Source organism: Panthera uncia (genome assembly GCF_023721935.1).
Source record: "Panthera uncia isolate 11264 chromosome B3 unlocalized genomic scaffold, Puncia_PCG_1.0 HiC_scaffold_1, whole genome shotgun sequence".
Classification (NCBI taxonomy): domain Eukaryota; kingdom Metazoa; phylum Chordata; class Mammalia; order Carnivora; family Felidae; genus Panthera; species Panthera uncia.
The window spans coordinates 13459701-13475024 of NW_026057582.1; the positions used below are offsets into that span (position 1 = coordinate 13459701).

General features: G+C 45.2%; 2 protein-coding genes across 14 annotated transcripts in view; one reads left to right on the forward strand and one right to left on the reverse strand.

Moving 5' to 3' along the window:
- The window catches only part of TDP1 (tyrosyl-DNA phosphodiesterase 1), an 89266-nt gene extending 76797 nt beyond the window's left edge, over positions 1–12469 (reverse strand). Inside the window, exons 1-6 of one of the 3 annotated variants that reach the window (XM_049612332.1) lie at positions 11737–11986; positions 6655–6689; positions 5856–6430; positions 3691–3734; positions 2459–2514; positions 716–812 (exon numbers count right to left, since the gene is read on the reverse strand). In XM_049612332.1, the coding sequence (XP_049468289.1) occupies positions 716–812; positions 2459–2514; positions 3691–3734; positions 5856–6426 (768 nt within the window). In that variant the 5' untranslated portion in view covers positions 6427–6430; positions 6655–6689; positions 11737–11986. Of the gene's footprint in view, positions 1–715; positions 813–2458; positions 2515–3690; positions 3735–5855; positions 6431–6654; positions 6690–11736; positions 11987–12367 lie in introns of those variants that run through there. The other 2 variants (XM_049612333.1, XM_049612331.1) reach the window with 2 other exon arrangements.
- A 303-nt stretch (positions 12470–12772) lies between these two features.
- The window catches only part of EFCAB11 (EF-hand calcium binding domain 11), a 159200-nt gene continuing 156648 nt past the window's right edge, over positions 12773–15324 (forward strand). For 5 of the 11 annotated variants that reach the window (XR_007453623.1, XR_007453622.1, XM_049612341.1 and 2 more), the window contains exons 1-2: positions 13587–13783; positions 14321–14416. Coding sequence is in view for 9 of the 11 variants with exons in the window: in XM_049612341.1 (XP_049468298.1) it covers positions 13709–13783; positions 14321–14416 (171 nt within the window). In the remaining 2 variants the exon portion in view is untranslated. Of the gene's footprint in view, positions 12904–13040; positions 13219–13583; positions 13784–14320; positions 14417–15324 lie in introns of those variants that run through there. The other 6 variants (XM_049612339.1, XM_049612337.1, XM_049612343.1 and 3 more) reach the window with 5 other exon arrangements.

Here is a 15324-nt window from a genome sequence, read left to right on the forward strand (position 1 = left end):
GAGCGCATGAGAGAGCGAGCGCATGAGAGAGCGAGCGCATGAGAGAGAGAGAGAGACACAGAGACAGAGACAGAATCCGAAGCAGGTTCCAGGCTCAGGCCTGTTGGCACAGAGCCCAAAGTGAGGCTCTAACTCACAAACTGCGAGATCATGACCTGAGCCAAAGTCAGACACTCAACTAACTGAGCCACCCGGGCGCCCCTAGATGAGGTTAACATTTAAGTTAATAGACCAAATGCAATAGATTACTCTTTGTTTGGGACCTCAACCAGTCTGTTGAAGGCCTAAGTGAAGGACCAACTCCCTCAAGGCAGAGAGAATTCAGTCTCCAGACTGTCTTTGGACTTAAGCTGTGGCATCTACTTTTCTCAGTCTCCAGCCTGCAGGCTTACCCTTACAAGATTTGGGCTTGCCAGGCCCCACAATCATGCGAGCCAGTTCTTTTAAAATAAGTCTTTCTGCACAAACATACCCTATGGGTTCTGTTCCTCTGGAGAACCTAATACTGAGATACCAGGTCAACATAAAGAAATATCCTTCCGACACAGGGCTACCCACACACAAGACAGGTTATCCCAGGAAGCCTTTAAGCCAAGGCTAGACAAGTATCTGTTGGTGAAGGAGAAAAGATTCTTGCCCTTAGATGGGTGGACAGACTCAATGTCTACATGTCCTTCTAACAGAGTAAGCATGACTGCAAACAGAAGTAGCTCACCTGGCAGAGGGAGATGTTTTCATAAGGCTTGGCCTGGGCATGTAAGTGAGCCTTGGCTTCTCGTTTATCTCCATGCACAAGCAGGATTGGTTTCTTCCTGAAAGGAGATCAGAAGTATTTAGAATACATCTTTTCTAAAGCTGGACTCTTGGCCAGTTAAGGAATGCTAGTTTCTTACCACACGTGTTTCTGGCCTTAGTGGTAGTTGAGTACGGAGCTGAGGACAGAGCTAACAGAGTACTACTACTGAGTTCATCTTCACTAACCAGTTACCTTTACAATGGGGTCACGTGGCCTGATCCCGAAACTCTGTTGCGACCCAGAGATGTTGTGACTCCAGAAAATTCCTAATTATCCTCTTTGGTCCAAAATAACACAGTTTGCTCCGTATTCATGGGTTCAGGCTTAGACAGATTAAAAGATAAACAATTATTGTTATCTAGTATGCTCTTTTCTTTCCCTTCCTTTGGACCAAGTCAAAGAGCATTTCCTCATTAGACTTATATTTACTCAACTCCTGTGTACTAGGTACTATCCTAGTCCCGGGAGATACAACAGTGAACAAGCCTAGGCCCACGGCATGATGCAGACTCATTGAGAGGTGGTTATGTTTCAGTGAAACAAGGCATCATCTTGTGACCAAGTGCAGCTCAATGAAATTTAAGTGTCGTGTGGGACTTCTAGGAGGCTGCTCAGAGGGAGCAGAGCTGGGATGTGGCCCTTTTGTCCTTTTTTCCTTCCTGCCACTTGGAACACAGACCAGTGACCTGGAGCTCTGGGTGCCATCCTGGACCATGAAGGCATCTGAAGACATGCACCAGGATGGTGGGACAGAAAGACAGAATGGGTGGCTAAGTCCCTGAGAACCATGGCAGCCCCGAAATCCAGACCACGAATGTCTACCATCTAGACTTGTTAGGCTGGAGAAGTTTTTTCCTCTCATTTAAGCCACAGTTATTTTTGCTTTTCTGTTACATGCAGCTAAAACTAATTCTTTGTGTCACAGGTCAAATACAAGCTTTTGATGGTCCAAGCCGCTTGGGAAATTTCAATAGCATTTTACCTACTATTACTAGAGGTCTCCAGAATCTAATGTCCTAAATGCACCAAGGACTTTGAGGACCCTTACAGTCATTTTCCTGTAGGAAAATTCCTACATTCCTCCATTCCACCTGCTGCTATGGGACTCTGCTAGGTGAATGTCAGAAACAAGACAGGTGGCAGGTCACTGTGTGATGCTATCTTTATTTTGTTTGCACTGCCTAACACCGGGCTAAGGAACTGTGAACAACACTGAAAAATCCATCACTTCCATAATCTGGATAAAGGAAGGTTCTAAGACTCCCTTCATTAGCTCCTCAACTACAGGAATCATCATTTGCAAAGCAAAGATTCTTTGAACACTGCTGTGCTAAGTGCAGCATGGCATGCTTCCAAGTCTAGAAAGCAGGTCGCAATGATCTTTTCCTTCACACTAATGTCAAAGTTCTCTTATTTAGGTTGGCATTTGTCCTTCTGTGCTTCTGGACACAACAAGACAAATGCAAAAATTTGTATTAGGAATGCATGTGATTAGTTAGAAGAGCTCAACAAATGCTGTTTTCCCTACGTAACTCTGATTTTGTATGCTTAATAGTTTCAAAAGATACTCTAAGATGAACAACAGTTGCTTGAGAAATGCTAATCTTGTGTTTTAATGTCCCATTACAGTTACAATTTTATCAGTCATATTGTGGTACTCACCTGAACTGTGGTGGATACTGTTTTATGAGCCAGTCCACATCAAAGCAGTAGTTAAACTAGACAGGGAAAGAAAAGGAATGGAGTTATGGGTAATTCAGCCAAGCAATCTGTAATGAGAAGAGTTTGGCAACTGAATTGAAGGCAACTCTAGACTAATAAACTCCAAGTATTTACAAACCTGGACATTGATGCTGGAGTACTCAAACCTAAAATACATCTTGAAGGCAATACCCAATGCAAGGGATCTGAATCAGTGGAGTAATGCGTGAGAAAACAGGGTCTGAGGCAAGGATCCTGCATGCTTTGGCAGTATTTGTATTTCTAAATAGTCTTACTATGTATTTTCAACAGCCTCAGATTATTTAAGTAAAAGGGCTTACAGATTTATCCCTTTTCCCCTAGGTAATTATAAACGAGGCCTTTTACAAAGGAACATTTCCTTTCAGCCTAACTTATGAGCTAGCTTTGTGAATAGGCCTCTGGGACTGGACACTCACTAGGCTTATAACAATTCTATCTTGACTCCAAGTTCTGCACTGAACTTACCTGTGGGGACTCCTCCCCATGCCTTGGTAATCCTTGGCCCTCTACCTGGACCTAGCACCTCAGTCTAGCTAAGAGAACACAAATTCACCCCATGTTCCATCTGGAGACTAGGATTTCAGAGGTCAAGCTGAGCAGAAACCATTCAGACAGCTTTGCTCTCTTCATGGATGTGACTGGTTTTCTATCTGAGAGCCTGGAATCATGAACGTAATTCATCAACACAAGGGGACCAGCTCTATAAAGGAGGAACAATCAAACATGCCGAAGTAACTGTAACTTCTACTCCATTCTTTTTGGCAGGTGTAGGAAACCCTTTTCTAAATTCAATCAAACGACTTGGCCTTCACCCACCTACCCAAACCTCCCCAGGAGTTTGGTCCCTGGTTTCCCAGGGACCAGAGTCCCAGGAGATTAACTGTGTCCCCAAAAGTCTCTCAGGCTGGAATTTCCAAAGTGACTTCTTGTCCAGTCCTTGTAACCCTTGTATCAGGAGAGCGAGAAGCTCTCCTGACAGAGGCATCCTTGCTCCATGCTGATGGCTGGATACCAAAACCGTGGCTCTTGGTGCCAGGCTCCTGGTATATGCCATCTTGGGGACCCTGCACAGGACTGAGATAGGACCTCATATTTTCCCGTAAAGTTCTTTATCCTTTTCATCCAAAGAAAAAGCTTCACCATAAACTCACCTGAGCTGAAGACAGAAGTGTCCCAAATAGAGGGGATAAAATATCTGAGAAGACAAAATGTTTATGTCTAATAAATGATAAAAATCTGGTAAAAATCACAATTGATTTAGTCATGGACAGTCAAAATTTGGCTGAGAGAACAGTGAACTGAGCAATGACTACAAAACTAGACTTTAATGCTCCCTAAAACTCAAGAGAAAATTTCTGAGCTATTTATTGAGTTTTAACAAAATACAACGTAAAACTAAAACCTCCAATTTCAGAACACAATGACTGATCAATTCTAGAAATTGCCAATAACGACAATAACGACATGTGTTGTTCTTTCCAGATTCTAGTTTTTATCTCCTTCAATATTCAAGTCCCTCTCTGAGAAACCTCCCAACCCACGACTAGCAAGACCGTCTTCTGCAGCCTGAGAGCACCTACTTCCTCACCTACAACTCCAAGCTCTCATTTCTAGCATTCCAGCTCATCTCTAAGGGGTCCCACCTCAATCTTTCCAACTAGACTTCAAGTAAGATCAAAAAGGTCACTTCTCATAAACTGTACCAGGAGAGGAATTACACGGTCATTACCACCAACTGCCGCATTTGTACAGGACCTATTAGGTGCCAAGTACTGTTCTTATCATGTCCATGGTGTTGACAGTGGATTTTGTGGAGGTGGAGTTGGTCATTCCCCCTTTGTGGAGGGGTCATCTCCCCTTAGAAGGCTGTTCATGGCCACAGAGCTAGGAAGGGCCAGTCAGAATCTGAAGCCAGGCTGCTATCTGGCTTCAGCACTTGTACTCTTAACCATCAAACTGTCTGAGGATTAAAAATAGGCTCCTTTATTGGACCCATGCTTATTGAGTCCTTCCTATCTGTCACGTGTCAGCAACATGCTGGGGTACAAAGATTTCAGCAGTACCCTTAAGGAAGCTATCTTTACGAAAGAGGTATATACAAGGAATGTACTGCAATTTCTTGATGGCATCCCATATTTCGCCCCTCCTAGACTTTGAGAATTTGCTAGAATGCCTCAGAGAACTCAGGAAAGCGTGTTACTTACTAGACTACTAGGTTAGTATAAAAGGATACAACTCAGGAACAGCCAGATGAAAGATGCATAGAGCAAAGTATGGGGCAAGGGGTGTGTCCCGTCCACCTCCATGTGTTCACCAACCTGGAAGCTCTCCAAACCTCTTCACAGGTTTTTTTTTAAGATGGTGGCTTCATTAGACAGGCATGACTGATGAAATCATTGGCCATTAGTGATGAACGCCCGCCAGCCTCTCCCCACTTCCTTGGAGATAAGGGGCAGGACTCAAAGTTCCAACTTTAATGACACAGTTGGTTCCCCTTGGCAATCAGTCCTCTATTCTTAGGGATTTCCAAAAGTCACCTCATTGACCCAGGAGTGATTGAAAGGGGCTTGTTACGAGTAACTGAAGACCCTTCCTTGACCTTTATTACTTTAGAGCTGTTGGAGGAGCCTGGGACAAAAACCAAGTACAACCAGGAACGAAGACCAAATACATACACATCATAACATCACATAGAGACACCCTGGGAAATAAGCAAACCAAGCAAAAACTATCTTTGGATTCAGAACTGCAATCTATTTGCATGCTGGTGTTCTTTTTTTTTTTTTTTTTTTTTTTTTTTTTTTTGCTGGTGTTCTTTTTAATTCTTCACCAGGAACCAAGACCTGGCTTCCAAGCAGTGGTTCTCAAACCTGACTGGGTATTAGAATCCCCTGAAAAGCTTCTTAACACATCGCAGGTCCTGCTCCCACAGTGGGACTCAATGAACCTGGGTGAAGCCCGAATTTGCATTAAGTTTTAGGAGATTCTACCACTGCTCATCCACGGACCAAAGAACTGCTGTCAAGCATTTGCTATTGCATGAAAGTACTAAGTTTCATCTTTACAAGTTCACACAATGTTTAGAATTGTCTAAATATTCCAACTGGATGGAACAACACCATGATTTCCTGACCCAAGGAAACAGCTTACAGTCAAACTAATGCATTTGCTTGTCAAAATGCTTTTTTCCCCTGAAAGTAGCGAAGACTGCTAACGAGGGTTCTTGGAGACCATTCTGGGTTACCCTCCTTGTTTTGCCATGGGGGACCCTCTTAAGTGCAGTCTGACAGCTCCTGGACACCCAGCATCCACTTACCCTTGATGTGGAGGGCTCCAGAGTTATCCTTTGGCTCAATGCCCGAGACTCTAGTGAGGTAAAATCGGAAGGGGCTCCCTTTATCCAACATGTCCCAAATGTCTTGGCCTTCCCCTGAAGTTTCATACTCCTCTTCCTCGTCCTCGTCCTCGAGCCTGTGGTGTGCAGGAGGGGTGGGATTTCCAGGTCTTTGGGCAGCACTGTCTTTAGAAGAGATGCCTCTCTCCTCTTTGACCACAATGTTCTTAGCCTGCTTCTGCCGGGTTTCTGGTTGCAGCTCATCATCGCTGCTAGAGAGACACCAACCTAGGTCTTCCTGGGAACCACTCCTTTGCCTTTTGGGAGGTGAAACTTCTGAAACTGAATCTGCGTTGCTGAATTTCACGGGTGATCTTTTCCTTCTATGGGCAGCTTTCCTAGCCTCTGAACAGGTGTATCTTGGCTCATTTGCTGCTCCCTGCCCAGCATGAGGGAGGGAAAAAGTAGAGGGCTTGTCTAGTTTTGGCTTTTCGTCTTCACTTTCATCACTACTGGATATTGTCCACTTTCCATAATCGCCTTCCTGAGACATAGTTCTGGAAATAAAAGACAAATACTGTTTTTCCATTCTCTAGGCCACTGACAAACTTGCTCTCAAATTCCCTGTCAGTGTGAGTTTCTGCAACACGCACAGCACACTTGACACTCAGATGCTGAACCACATAACTAACATCAGCTGTTTTGCAGGTGTTCAGACACACGTTACCAGATTTTGCTACAGGACTTTGGCAAATAGAGTGACAGCAAAAATCCTACTCACCTTCTCCTTTCGACCCAGACCTTGTCCTTGGAAGCCTGAGGAAAAGAGTGGGGGCCAAACTTCAAAAATCAAAATGTTCATTCTTGACCCTGAATCTTTTAAACTGGTGGGTGCTTGAGGTTAAGATAATTTAATGAATTTCAAGAGTAATTCTGACTATTCAAATTTTTGAGGTTAAATTGGAGTTTACAAATTTATCCTTCACCCAAGCATGGAGCCCACAGGACTTTAGCAATTCCTACTCCCCTAAAGCTACTTACCATTAAGCTTAACAAAATTCTCAAGACCGTGTCAAATGATCAATTCTGTATATACATTATATAGAATTACTACCATGAGGACCCAGCCATCATATTGGCATTGACCTACATCAAACTATTAAAGTCTGCAGAGAACTTATGCTGAAGCAAAACACTCCTTTACTCGACCAGAGTCGAATTTCTACTTTTTAAAAAATGTTTATTTTGAAAGAGAAAGGGGGAGAGAGAGAGACAGAAAGTGCACACACGTGGGGAAGGGGCAGAGAGGGAGGGAGAATCCCAAGCAGGCTTCGCTGTCAGCATAAAGCCCAACTCCAGGCAGGCTCGATCTCACCAATCTTGAGATCACGACTTGAGTCAAAATTAAGAGCCAGATACTTAACTGACTGAGCCACTCAGGTGCCCCCAATTTCTATTTTAAGAGGAAAACACATGAACTACTTTTGGTTTTGCTACCTACAAAATCTCACCAATTCATGTGTAAAGACCTATCTAAGTACATTTTCCAGATAGCTCAAGGACAGCTCCTTAGTGGGTTCTTTTAAAAACAACAACAACAACAACAACAAAAACCAAAAACCAAAACCATTCTCATACAAGACCCAAAGACAAACTGAACCTAAGAGTCTGTGCTCAAATTGTCAACATTTCTCTTTTTAAGAAACTGAGGTCACATATCCGAGTACACCAACGTGGACTGTAGCACTCTGTTCACAGGACCCCCAGCCCTTCCCCCAAAATCCCCAAAACCTTAATTCTACACCAAAAAACTTGCAAATAATTATACTTTCAGGTTTCAAGCTAAAAAGGTTTAAGTAGGCCCTTAACCAAGGTGGGGCCTGAATCCATGACCCCAAGATCAAGAGTTGAGTGCTCTACCAAATGAGTCAGCCAGATGGCTATCAAGCTGATGTATTTAAGGTATTTATCACCTATCACAATTTCTTTAAAAAAAAATTTTTTTTTGAGTGCACATGCACTCACATACATGCGTAAGCAAGAGAGCAGCACAGAGAAGGGGACAGAGGATCCAAAAAGGATTCAGCACTGATAGGAGAGAACCCAATGTGGGGTTCAAACCCACGTGAGATCATGACCTGAGCTGAAGTCGACGCTCAACCCAATGAGCCACCCAGGTGCCTCTCATTTTTTCAATTAATGACCAGTTAAGCTAAGTTTCTCCTATAATTTACCTATTTCTGAGGTGTTTTTAAAGCAGTGTGTTTACACAATGATTTGACCTGTTCCTTCAGAGCTCAGGGTACCTATTAATATCACCTACTATGGCTGTTTTACAAAGCCCCAGGGACTGTAGACCTCGCTTTGCTCTTGTACTAGTGGCCCTAGACTCCGAGTCTAAGTCTTTTGCTTTCTCAAAGTGCTCTGTCCAGCCTACTTCTAAATTGTTAGAACTGAGAATAGGCTTTTCCCCTATATGGTTTCTAGTCTGCTAAGAGTTAAGAAACCAGGGGCGCCTGGGTGGCTCAGTCGGTTAAGCATCTGACTTCAACTTAGGTCATGATCTCACAGTTCGTGAGTTCAAGCCCTGCGTCGGGCTCTGTGCTGTCAGCTGAGAGCCCGGAGCCTGCTTCAGATTCTATGTCTCCTTCTCTCTCTGCTCCTCCCCGCTCATGCTCTCTTTCTCCTTCAAAAATTAAAAAAAAAGAAAGAAACCAGATAACCAAACTTGTTAGAACTATTCGAGTTAACAGGATCTTAGCCATGTTTTCCTCATGAAAGCTATTTAGACACTTACTACCAAACACATTTAACCAGCTCAGATTTTTAAAATCTTGTTTTAATTTCAACTTTGGTTTCTCTTGTGTTCTAGACTCTTGGAGGCTGCTGGATAGAGGTATTTATGCTCTCACAATTCACTCTGAACTGAAGGAACCTTGAAGGAATGACTGTTGTGCCCAGTTTTGTGACTTTAAAAAATTTAATAGGACCACCTCCTTAGGAAGAACCTTTAGCTCTAGCTTTCAATGAATTCTCAAACAGCAGTAAAGCTAGGCACTTAGTAATAAAATCTTCAATTAAGAGTCCTCAGAGGCTGTTCTTTTTCAATTCCTTATTCTAGAACAGTTTTTAGGTGAGAAAGGGTTCAGCTTCCAGCCTAAGTTGTATGCAGACACCTTAGAGCCTACAACTATTCCTCTCCCAGATGAATTACATCTAAATTAAGTTGAATTTAAGAGTCCAGAGAACTCTGTAGGGAAGATACTCCTCTTTAGTGACCCAGCTATTTTGAATCCTGAAGTGTTCTAGAAAAAGTAGGTAAAACTGCAAACTTCAGGATTATTCTGATCTACTTTTGCTAGAACACAGGGAGGAAGGAGAAAGACCATTCCCCCAAAAATAGGCATAAAGTTTTGAAAAAGACATTTTCTAAAGAAAAAAAAAGTTTTTATCTGCTGTACACATGGTTTAAGTTTTAAATTGGCTCACACTCAAAAGTAGGAGCTGTTTATGGGGCACCTGGGTGGCTCAGTTGATTGAGCATCCGACTTCAGCTCAGGTCATGATCTCGCGGTCTGTGAGTTCGAGCCCGCGTCAGGCTCTGTGCTGACAGCTCAGAGCCTGGAGCCTGTTTCAGATTCTGTGTATACCTCTCTCTCTGCCCCTCCCCCGTTCGTGCTCCGTCTCTCTGTCAAAAATAAAATAAACATTAAAAAAAAAATTTTTTTTTTTTTAAAGTAGAGCTGTTTAATCATTAAAGGCAAAACACCTTTGGAATTAAAAAAAAAAACACAAAACATAACAAGTCATTACATCCAGCAGGTTACCAAGCTCTTCATGAAATCAAGGTGTTTAGCCTGATGAGGAGTGGTTGAAACTTCAAGATCAGGAATTTACTTTGGAGGACTCGGTCTGGTTCCAGTATCAGAATTTTACTTCTCTGCCACACAGGCATTCTCCGAGCCATTTTGTTATCAAGTTATAGTGTTACAAAGATAGAACCCAAGAAGAATCCTTCAATTGTTTATCGTTGGTCTTCCCTGGGCAGTGACCGGCACAGGTCTGACATCACAATTCGGGTAAATGGTGTCGCAGAAATGAGACAACTGCAATACAGATGGGCCAATTCTGAGACCCAACATCCACTCGGGTCTGCAAAGAGCAGGGTTTCCCGAAGTGAAGGTGACTGGGACGGACACGAACAACAGTAACATCACATTATAAAAGTACTTCCCTTGGGGCACCTGGGTGGCCCTGTTACCCATCCTACTCTGGACTTCGGCTCAGGTCATCCCACAGTTTGAGAGTTCGAACCCCTGAGCTCTGCATAGACAGTGCAGAGCCTGCCTGGGTTTCTTTCTCTCCCTCTCTGACCCTTCCCCTCTGCTCATGCACGCACATGCTCGCTCTCAAAAACGAACATTAAATCAAAATAACTCAAACAATAAAGAAGTACCTCCCTTTTCCATTCCTGTCTCTTTGACAGAGTTGTAGTGTTGCAGAAATGCCTCAAGAGACTTTGGGCTCTTCTGCAGGCACCAGGACTTTTTTTTTTTTTTTTAAACCACAAAGTACCTTCTAACTTCGTTTCATTTACACCAAAATAAAGCTTAGTTTTAAATATTCACGTGAAATTGTATTCTAATGCACACTTTCAACAACAGTGCTGGTATTACAAGGGAGACAAAAACTGGGGAGGGTGCAGGCAAACGTGTGACCAAAATACTGACGGAAATAGGGCAAACAGCATTAGGCTACATTGCCAAGGAGGATGAAAATCGCACATTCTCCCACCCAATGCTAACTGCGAACACTAGAGATTCTTATGGGGGGTGGGGAGGGCTGTGGATGCAAATGCATACTCCTCTCAAGGCTGCTAGCTCCTCCTCTCCCCCCCCAACCCCACCACACCAGACCCAACTGGGGCGTATCTTTTCTGCACTCCAGCAGCTCCTTGCAGAATGTGCAGACCCTCAGGAGAGTATAGGGGTCAGGCTTCTCAACAAAGGCCCTGTGTGGGCCACCCCTAGGCAAACATGGACCCCCATCTCAAATCCAGTCATTACTAGGTGGTCAATGTGCAATTGGGCAGGTTACTTTACTGCTGAGACAGTTTCCTCCTCCAAAAAGTGTGTATCCATAAAGTATCATACAGACCTCCCAGAATTCACTCGTACAACAGATCCTTATCGAACAGCTACTATAGGCCAAGCACTGGGAATAACGAGTTAACACAAACTCTTTTTGCCCTACAAGGACTAATATTTGGGCGGGAGGAGAAGAACCCAGAAAAAACAAGCTGTCTTTCCAGACACTCACAGCATTTTTCAAGTAGCAGAGAATAACAGGGACATAATTACTTTGGAATACTCTCTGGATAAATAACACTTAAGTGAGATCTGGAGCATGAAAAAAACCCAGCGGAAGGTGGTATTCCAAGTAGAGGGAATCCAACTTGCCAAAGCCTGGAGGTGGGAACAAAGCTGTAATAGCTCCTAAAGCAGACAAAAGGATTTGGGCAAAGCAGGCAGTAGTTCTGGATGAAGGGAGTGGGGAATTAAATCAAGTGTTAAAGATTCTAGATTTCAGTCTAAAGGGAGAGGGCCCACTGAAATGCTTTGATAAGCAGGGGGAGTACCCTGGTCCAACTTTTTTTTTTTTTTTTTAACATTTATTTTTGAAAGAGATACCAAGTGCAAGCGGGAGAGGGAGAGGGGGAGAGGAGAAGGGGGAGAAAGAAAAAGTATCAGAAGCAGGCTCAGGCTCCGAGCTGTCAGCACAGAGCCCGACGCGGGCAAGATCACGATCCGAACGGAAGTCGGACGCTTAACCGACTGAGCCACCCAGACGCCCCTCGACTTACCCTTTTAGTACACGACGTTCCCTAATTGGGGGTGAACAATTTGGAGACGACCCCGGGAGTGAGGCGGCAGAGGCGGTGGGGATGCAGTGAAGCGGACTGATTCGGGGGACGCCGCGGCAGTAACGACAGGGGCTACCCCCTCCGTGCGCCGACCTCGGGCCAAGCACCCTTCGAAGCGCTCTGCCGGGAATAAACTCCGTTCGCGCTCGCACCAAGCCTCTGCGAAGTCCCGCGACTAACTGTCTTCATGGAGGGGGCAGCCGAGCCCAGGAAAGTTCAGGGCCTGATACAGGGTCAGCGCCCCCACCCGCGCCAGCATCACCACCTGCGGACACCACCCACCTACCGCGGGGAGAAGCCGAAGTGAGAACCCGAGCGCAGGGACCCCTCACACCCACACTCCCCGCCGGACCCTGCTCTCCGCGGCGCCCAACAGGTTCTCGGATTGAGGAAGCCGAGGCCCGGGAGGGGACGTTCCCCAGGGTCTTGCCCAGCTACCCCCGCTTCTCTCAGATTCCACCTCCCGCCCCGCCGGGCCGCAGAATTCCCGGGACCAGAGCCCCAGCACCGCGACCAGGCCGGAAGGAGCAGGGTCTCGCCGGCCCGGCTCCCGCAACAGTCGAACACGCACCTGAAACTTCCACGGCCCACAGCCACCAAGATCCGCGCCTTCTCAACCGCGGCGCGCGCCTGCGCGCGGTTTAAACCCTCCCGGCCGAGGCTCGCACCTCTTGGCCCTGCCCCTTCCCGTTCCGGGACGCCGGCCGCTGGGTCCTAAAGACCGCCGTGTCCTAAGGGGCTACAGGCGCTTCCTGCTGGAAGGGGTGGAAGGGAGCCCCCCTCTCCCCCCCGCAGCCTCCAGCTCTCGTCTCACCACTTGACCACTTGTCCTAAAAGGAAGAGAGAGAAAATTAAGTCTTCTTTCTCCTCTCTTAATTAACAAAACGCATCCCCTTTACAGGGGTTCTCATAGAGAGCTTCAGGCTGCCTGGAGCTCGAGGCAGGGGGTATTTACTTAAAGGTACAGGATCAGCTGAGGGCTGAGATCTGTGTCCTCACAGGAGCGGGGGCTCGCTGGGGACGCAAGCTTGTAAAACTTGCTGTAAAGGAAAAGGTTAAATGAGCTCCCATCACCCTCAACCGCGAATGCCTGTTTCTTTGAAACAGGTGTGTGTTTAATCTTACTGGTTTGCCGGAAGCGAGGTCTGAAACAAACTTGCAAAACGGAACACTCCCCATATTCCTTGAATATCATGTTTATGATAACTATTTTCAGAGTTTTTTTTTTTTTTCTTTCAAACTAGGCACCGCTCCCAGAGGACTGAGTGAAAAACTCTGTGGAAACGTCCCAAGGACTTGGCTCGTTTGCTCAACGTCTGCTTTGTGCCCGGCATCGTGCTAGGTGCCTGGGTTATTGGGAGGACAAAACAAACATAGTGACTACCCTGGAGGGCTCGACCCCAATGAATAGCCGATCCACACGTGAATCATGGACTTGTTTCTCTTTGGTTGCTTTTATGCTTTGTTCACATTTTTGTGTTTCCTATAATGCTATAATGTTATCCACAGTGCCATAGATAAAAATTACCAAAGTTACTTATTGCAAGGTGTGGGGGGCAGAAACATGGAAGGAATCCTGCAAGAGACTTTGAAGCAGGACCTAGGTGAGCGGGATGCCATCCGCGCGCGAGGAGTTAAGGAGGAAAGAATGGCGGAGCCAACGCTGGGGGCGGGCTCCGGAACCTCTCTGCCATAGGCTGTTCCAAGGAAACAGGCCTAAAGCCTCTGGCCAATAGGATTGCTGGATCAACGCCAGTGGCTAGCAGGTCGTCCAATGGGAGAAGACATTGGGGGTGTCCGGCCAAGTTCGGCTTCCTTAGCTGCGGGGAGCTTGGCCAGAGGTCTGCAGCTGCCGGCTTCTGGTCTCGGAGGTCGCGGGTTCTGCTATCCCGATTCGGTTGTGGCTGTCGCGATGTTTTTTTCTGAGGCTGGGGCCCGACCACGGACGTGGGAAGCCAACCCCTCAGAACACAAGAAGTGGGTGAAAGTAGGTGTCCGGAGAGCTGGTACTCGGATTCTAACTTGACCAAGAACTCTCATTTCCGTCACCTGCCTGGGTCTCACTCAGCTCGGTTGCACTGACAAGGAGTGAACTGGCCTTCTAAAGTGTCATAGTTAATGACTGAGCCTAGAGCTGCAAGGCTTCTCGCTCCCTGTCCAGTGTTCTGGCTATTTCCAAGTTCCTTCTTTTCCCCGCTACGTAGTCTATTAATAATAACCTCTACCCAGTATCTACCTCACCTTCCTAATTCTAGAACTGAATTTTAGGTAGAATTTACCCCGGTGGTTTAAATGAATTAATTTGCGTCAGTCTAGCGATTGATCAAGTCGTTTGCACTTTTGGGGGGGGGGGGTAAATTTTAGCACATTAAGAATTTTGGAGAAGTAAAATTAGAATAATCAAACTCCATTGCTGAACCCTCCTGCTCAGCTGAGTTTTAGATTTTGGAGATCTACATAAACTAGTAATAAAGATAATAAACAAACGGTTTCCATCTAACTGAAGATATTTAATGTTCTTTAGGTGTTTAAAGCATGCGATGAAGATAACAAAGGCTATCTAAGCAGAGAGGACTTTAAAGTGGCTGTTGTAATGCTGTTTGGGTACAAGCCCACCAAGGTAGAGCTTTCTTCCTATATTTGGGAATGGGTAGACAATACAGTTGGGGTAGTTTGTAAGTAAAGCGCAGTGGCTAGTTTAGGATGTTTATAAGGAAATCACTGCCTTTCAGAGCAATTTCAGAGATATGTCCAGTGCTGACTTTTAAGAACCTAACTCAGGGATGAGAGATGCCTGGCTGGTTCAGTCCAGTAAGTGTCCAACTTCCACTCAGGTCACGATCTCATGGCTGGTGAGTTTGAGCCCCATGTCAGCTCTGTGCTGACAGCTCAGAGCAGAGCCTGGAGCCTGCTTCAGATTCTGTGTCCCTCTCTTGCTCTGCCCTTCCCCGGCTCATGCTCCAACAAACATTAAACAAAAATAAAAAAAATAACCTAACTCAGGGATGAATTCAAGTTCATGAAGCCAACGCACCACTGGTTACTAATAATAAGTACAAGATGCTAGGAAGGTGTCAAGACGGAAGGCTGGGGGGAGGGCATTGGTAATAGGAGGAATTCATTTAAATTATAAAACATATATGGTCAAAAAATTCAAACAATCCAGGCAAAGTATGAAGTTGAATATAAAATCTCTTTGCTACCAAAGAGTCCCACTCCTCAGGGGTTATCATTTACAATTTTTTATGCATCATTCAAAATTTCCAGTGCATAACATGCTTGGCATTCTATTGAAAAAGTGGATGCATTGTATGCCTGTTTTATTTTGTTTATTTTCACTTAACAAAAGAGCACACACCACCATGTTTTACTGTGGTTTTTTTTGAACTTTAATTTTTTTTAAGTTTATTTATTTTGAGGGAGGGAGAGAGAATACCAAGCATGCCACTCACCGTCAGCATGGAGCCCAACACAGGGCTCAAACCCACGAACTATGAGATCATGACCTGAGCCGAAGCCAAGAGTCTG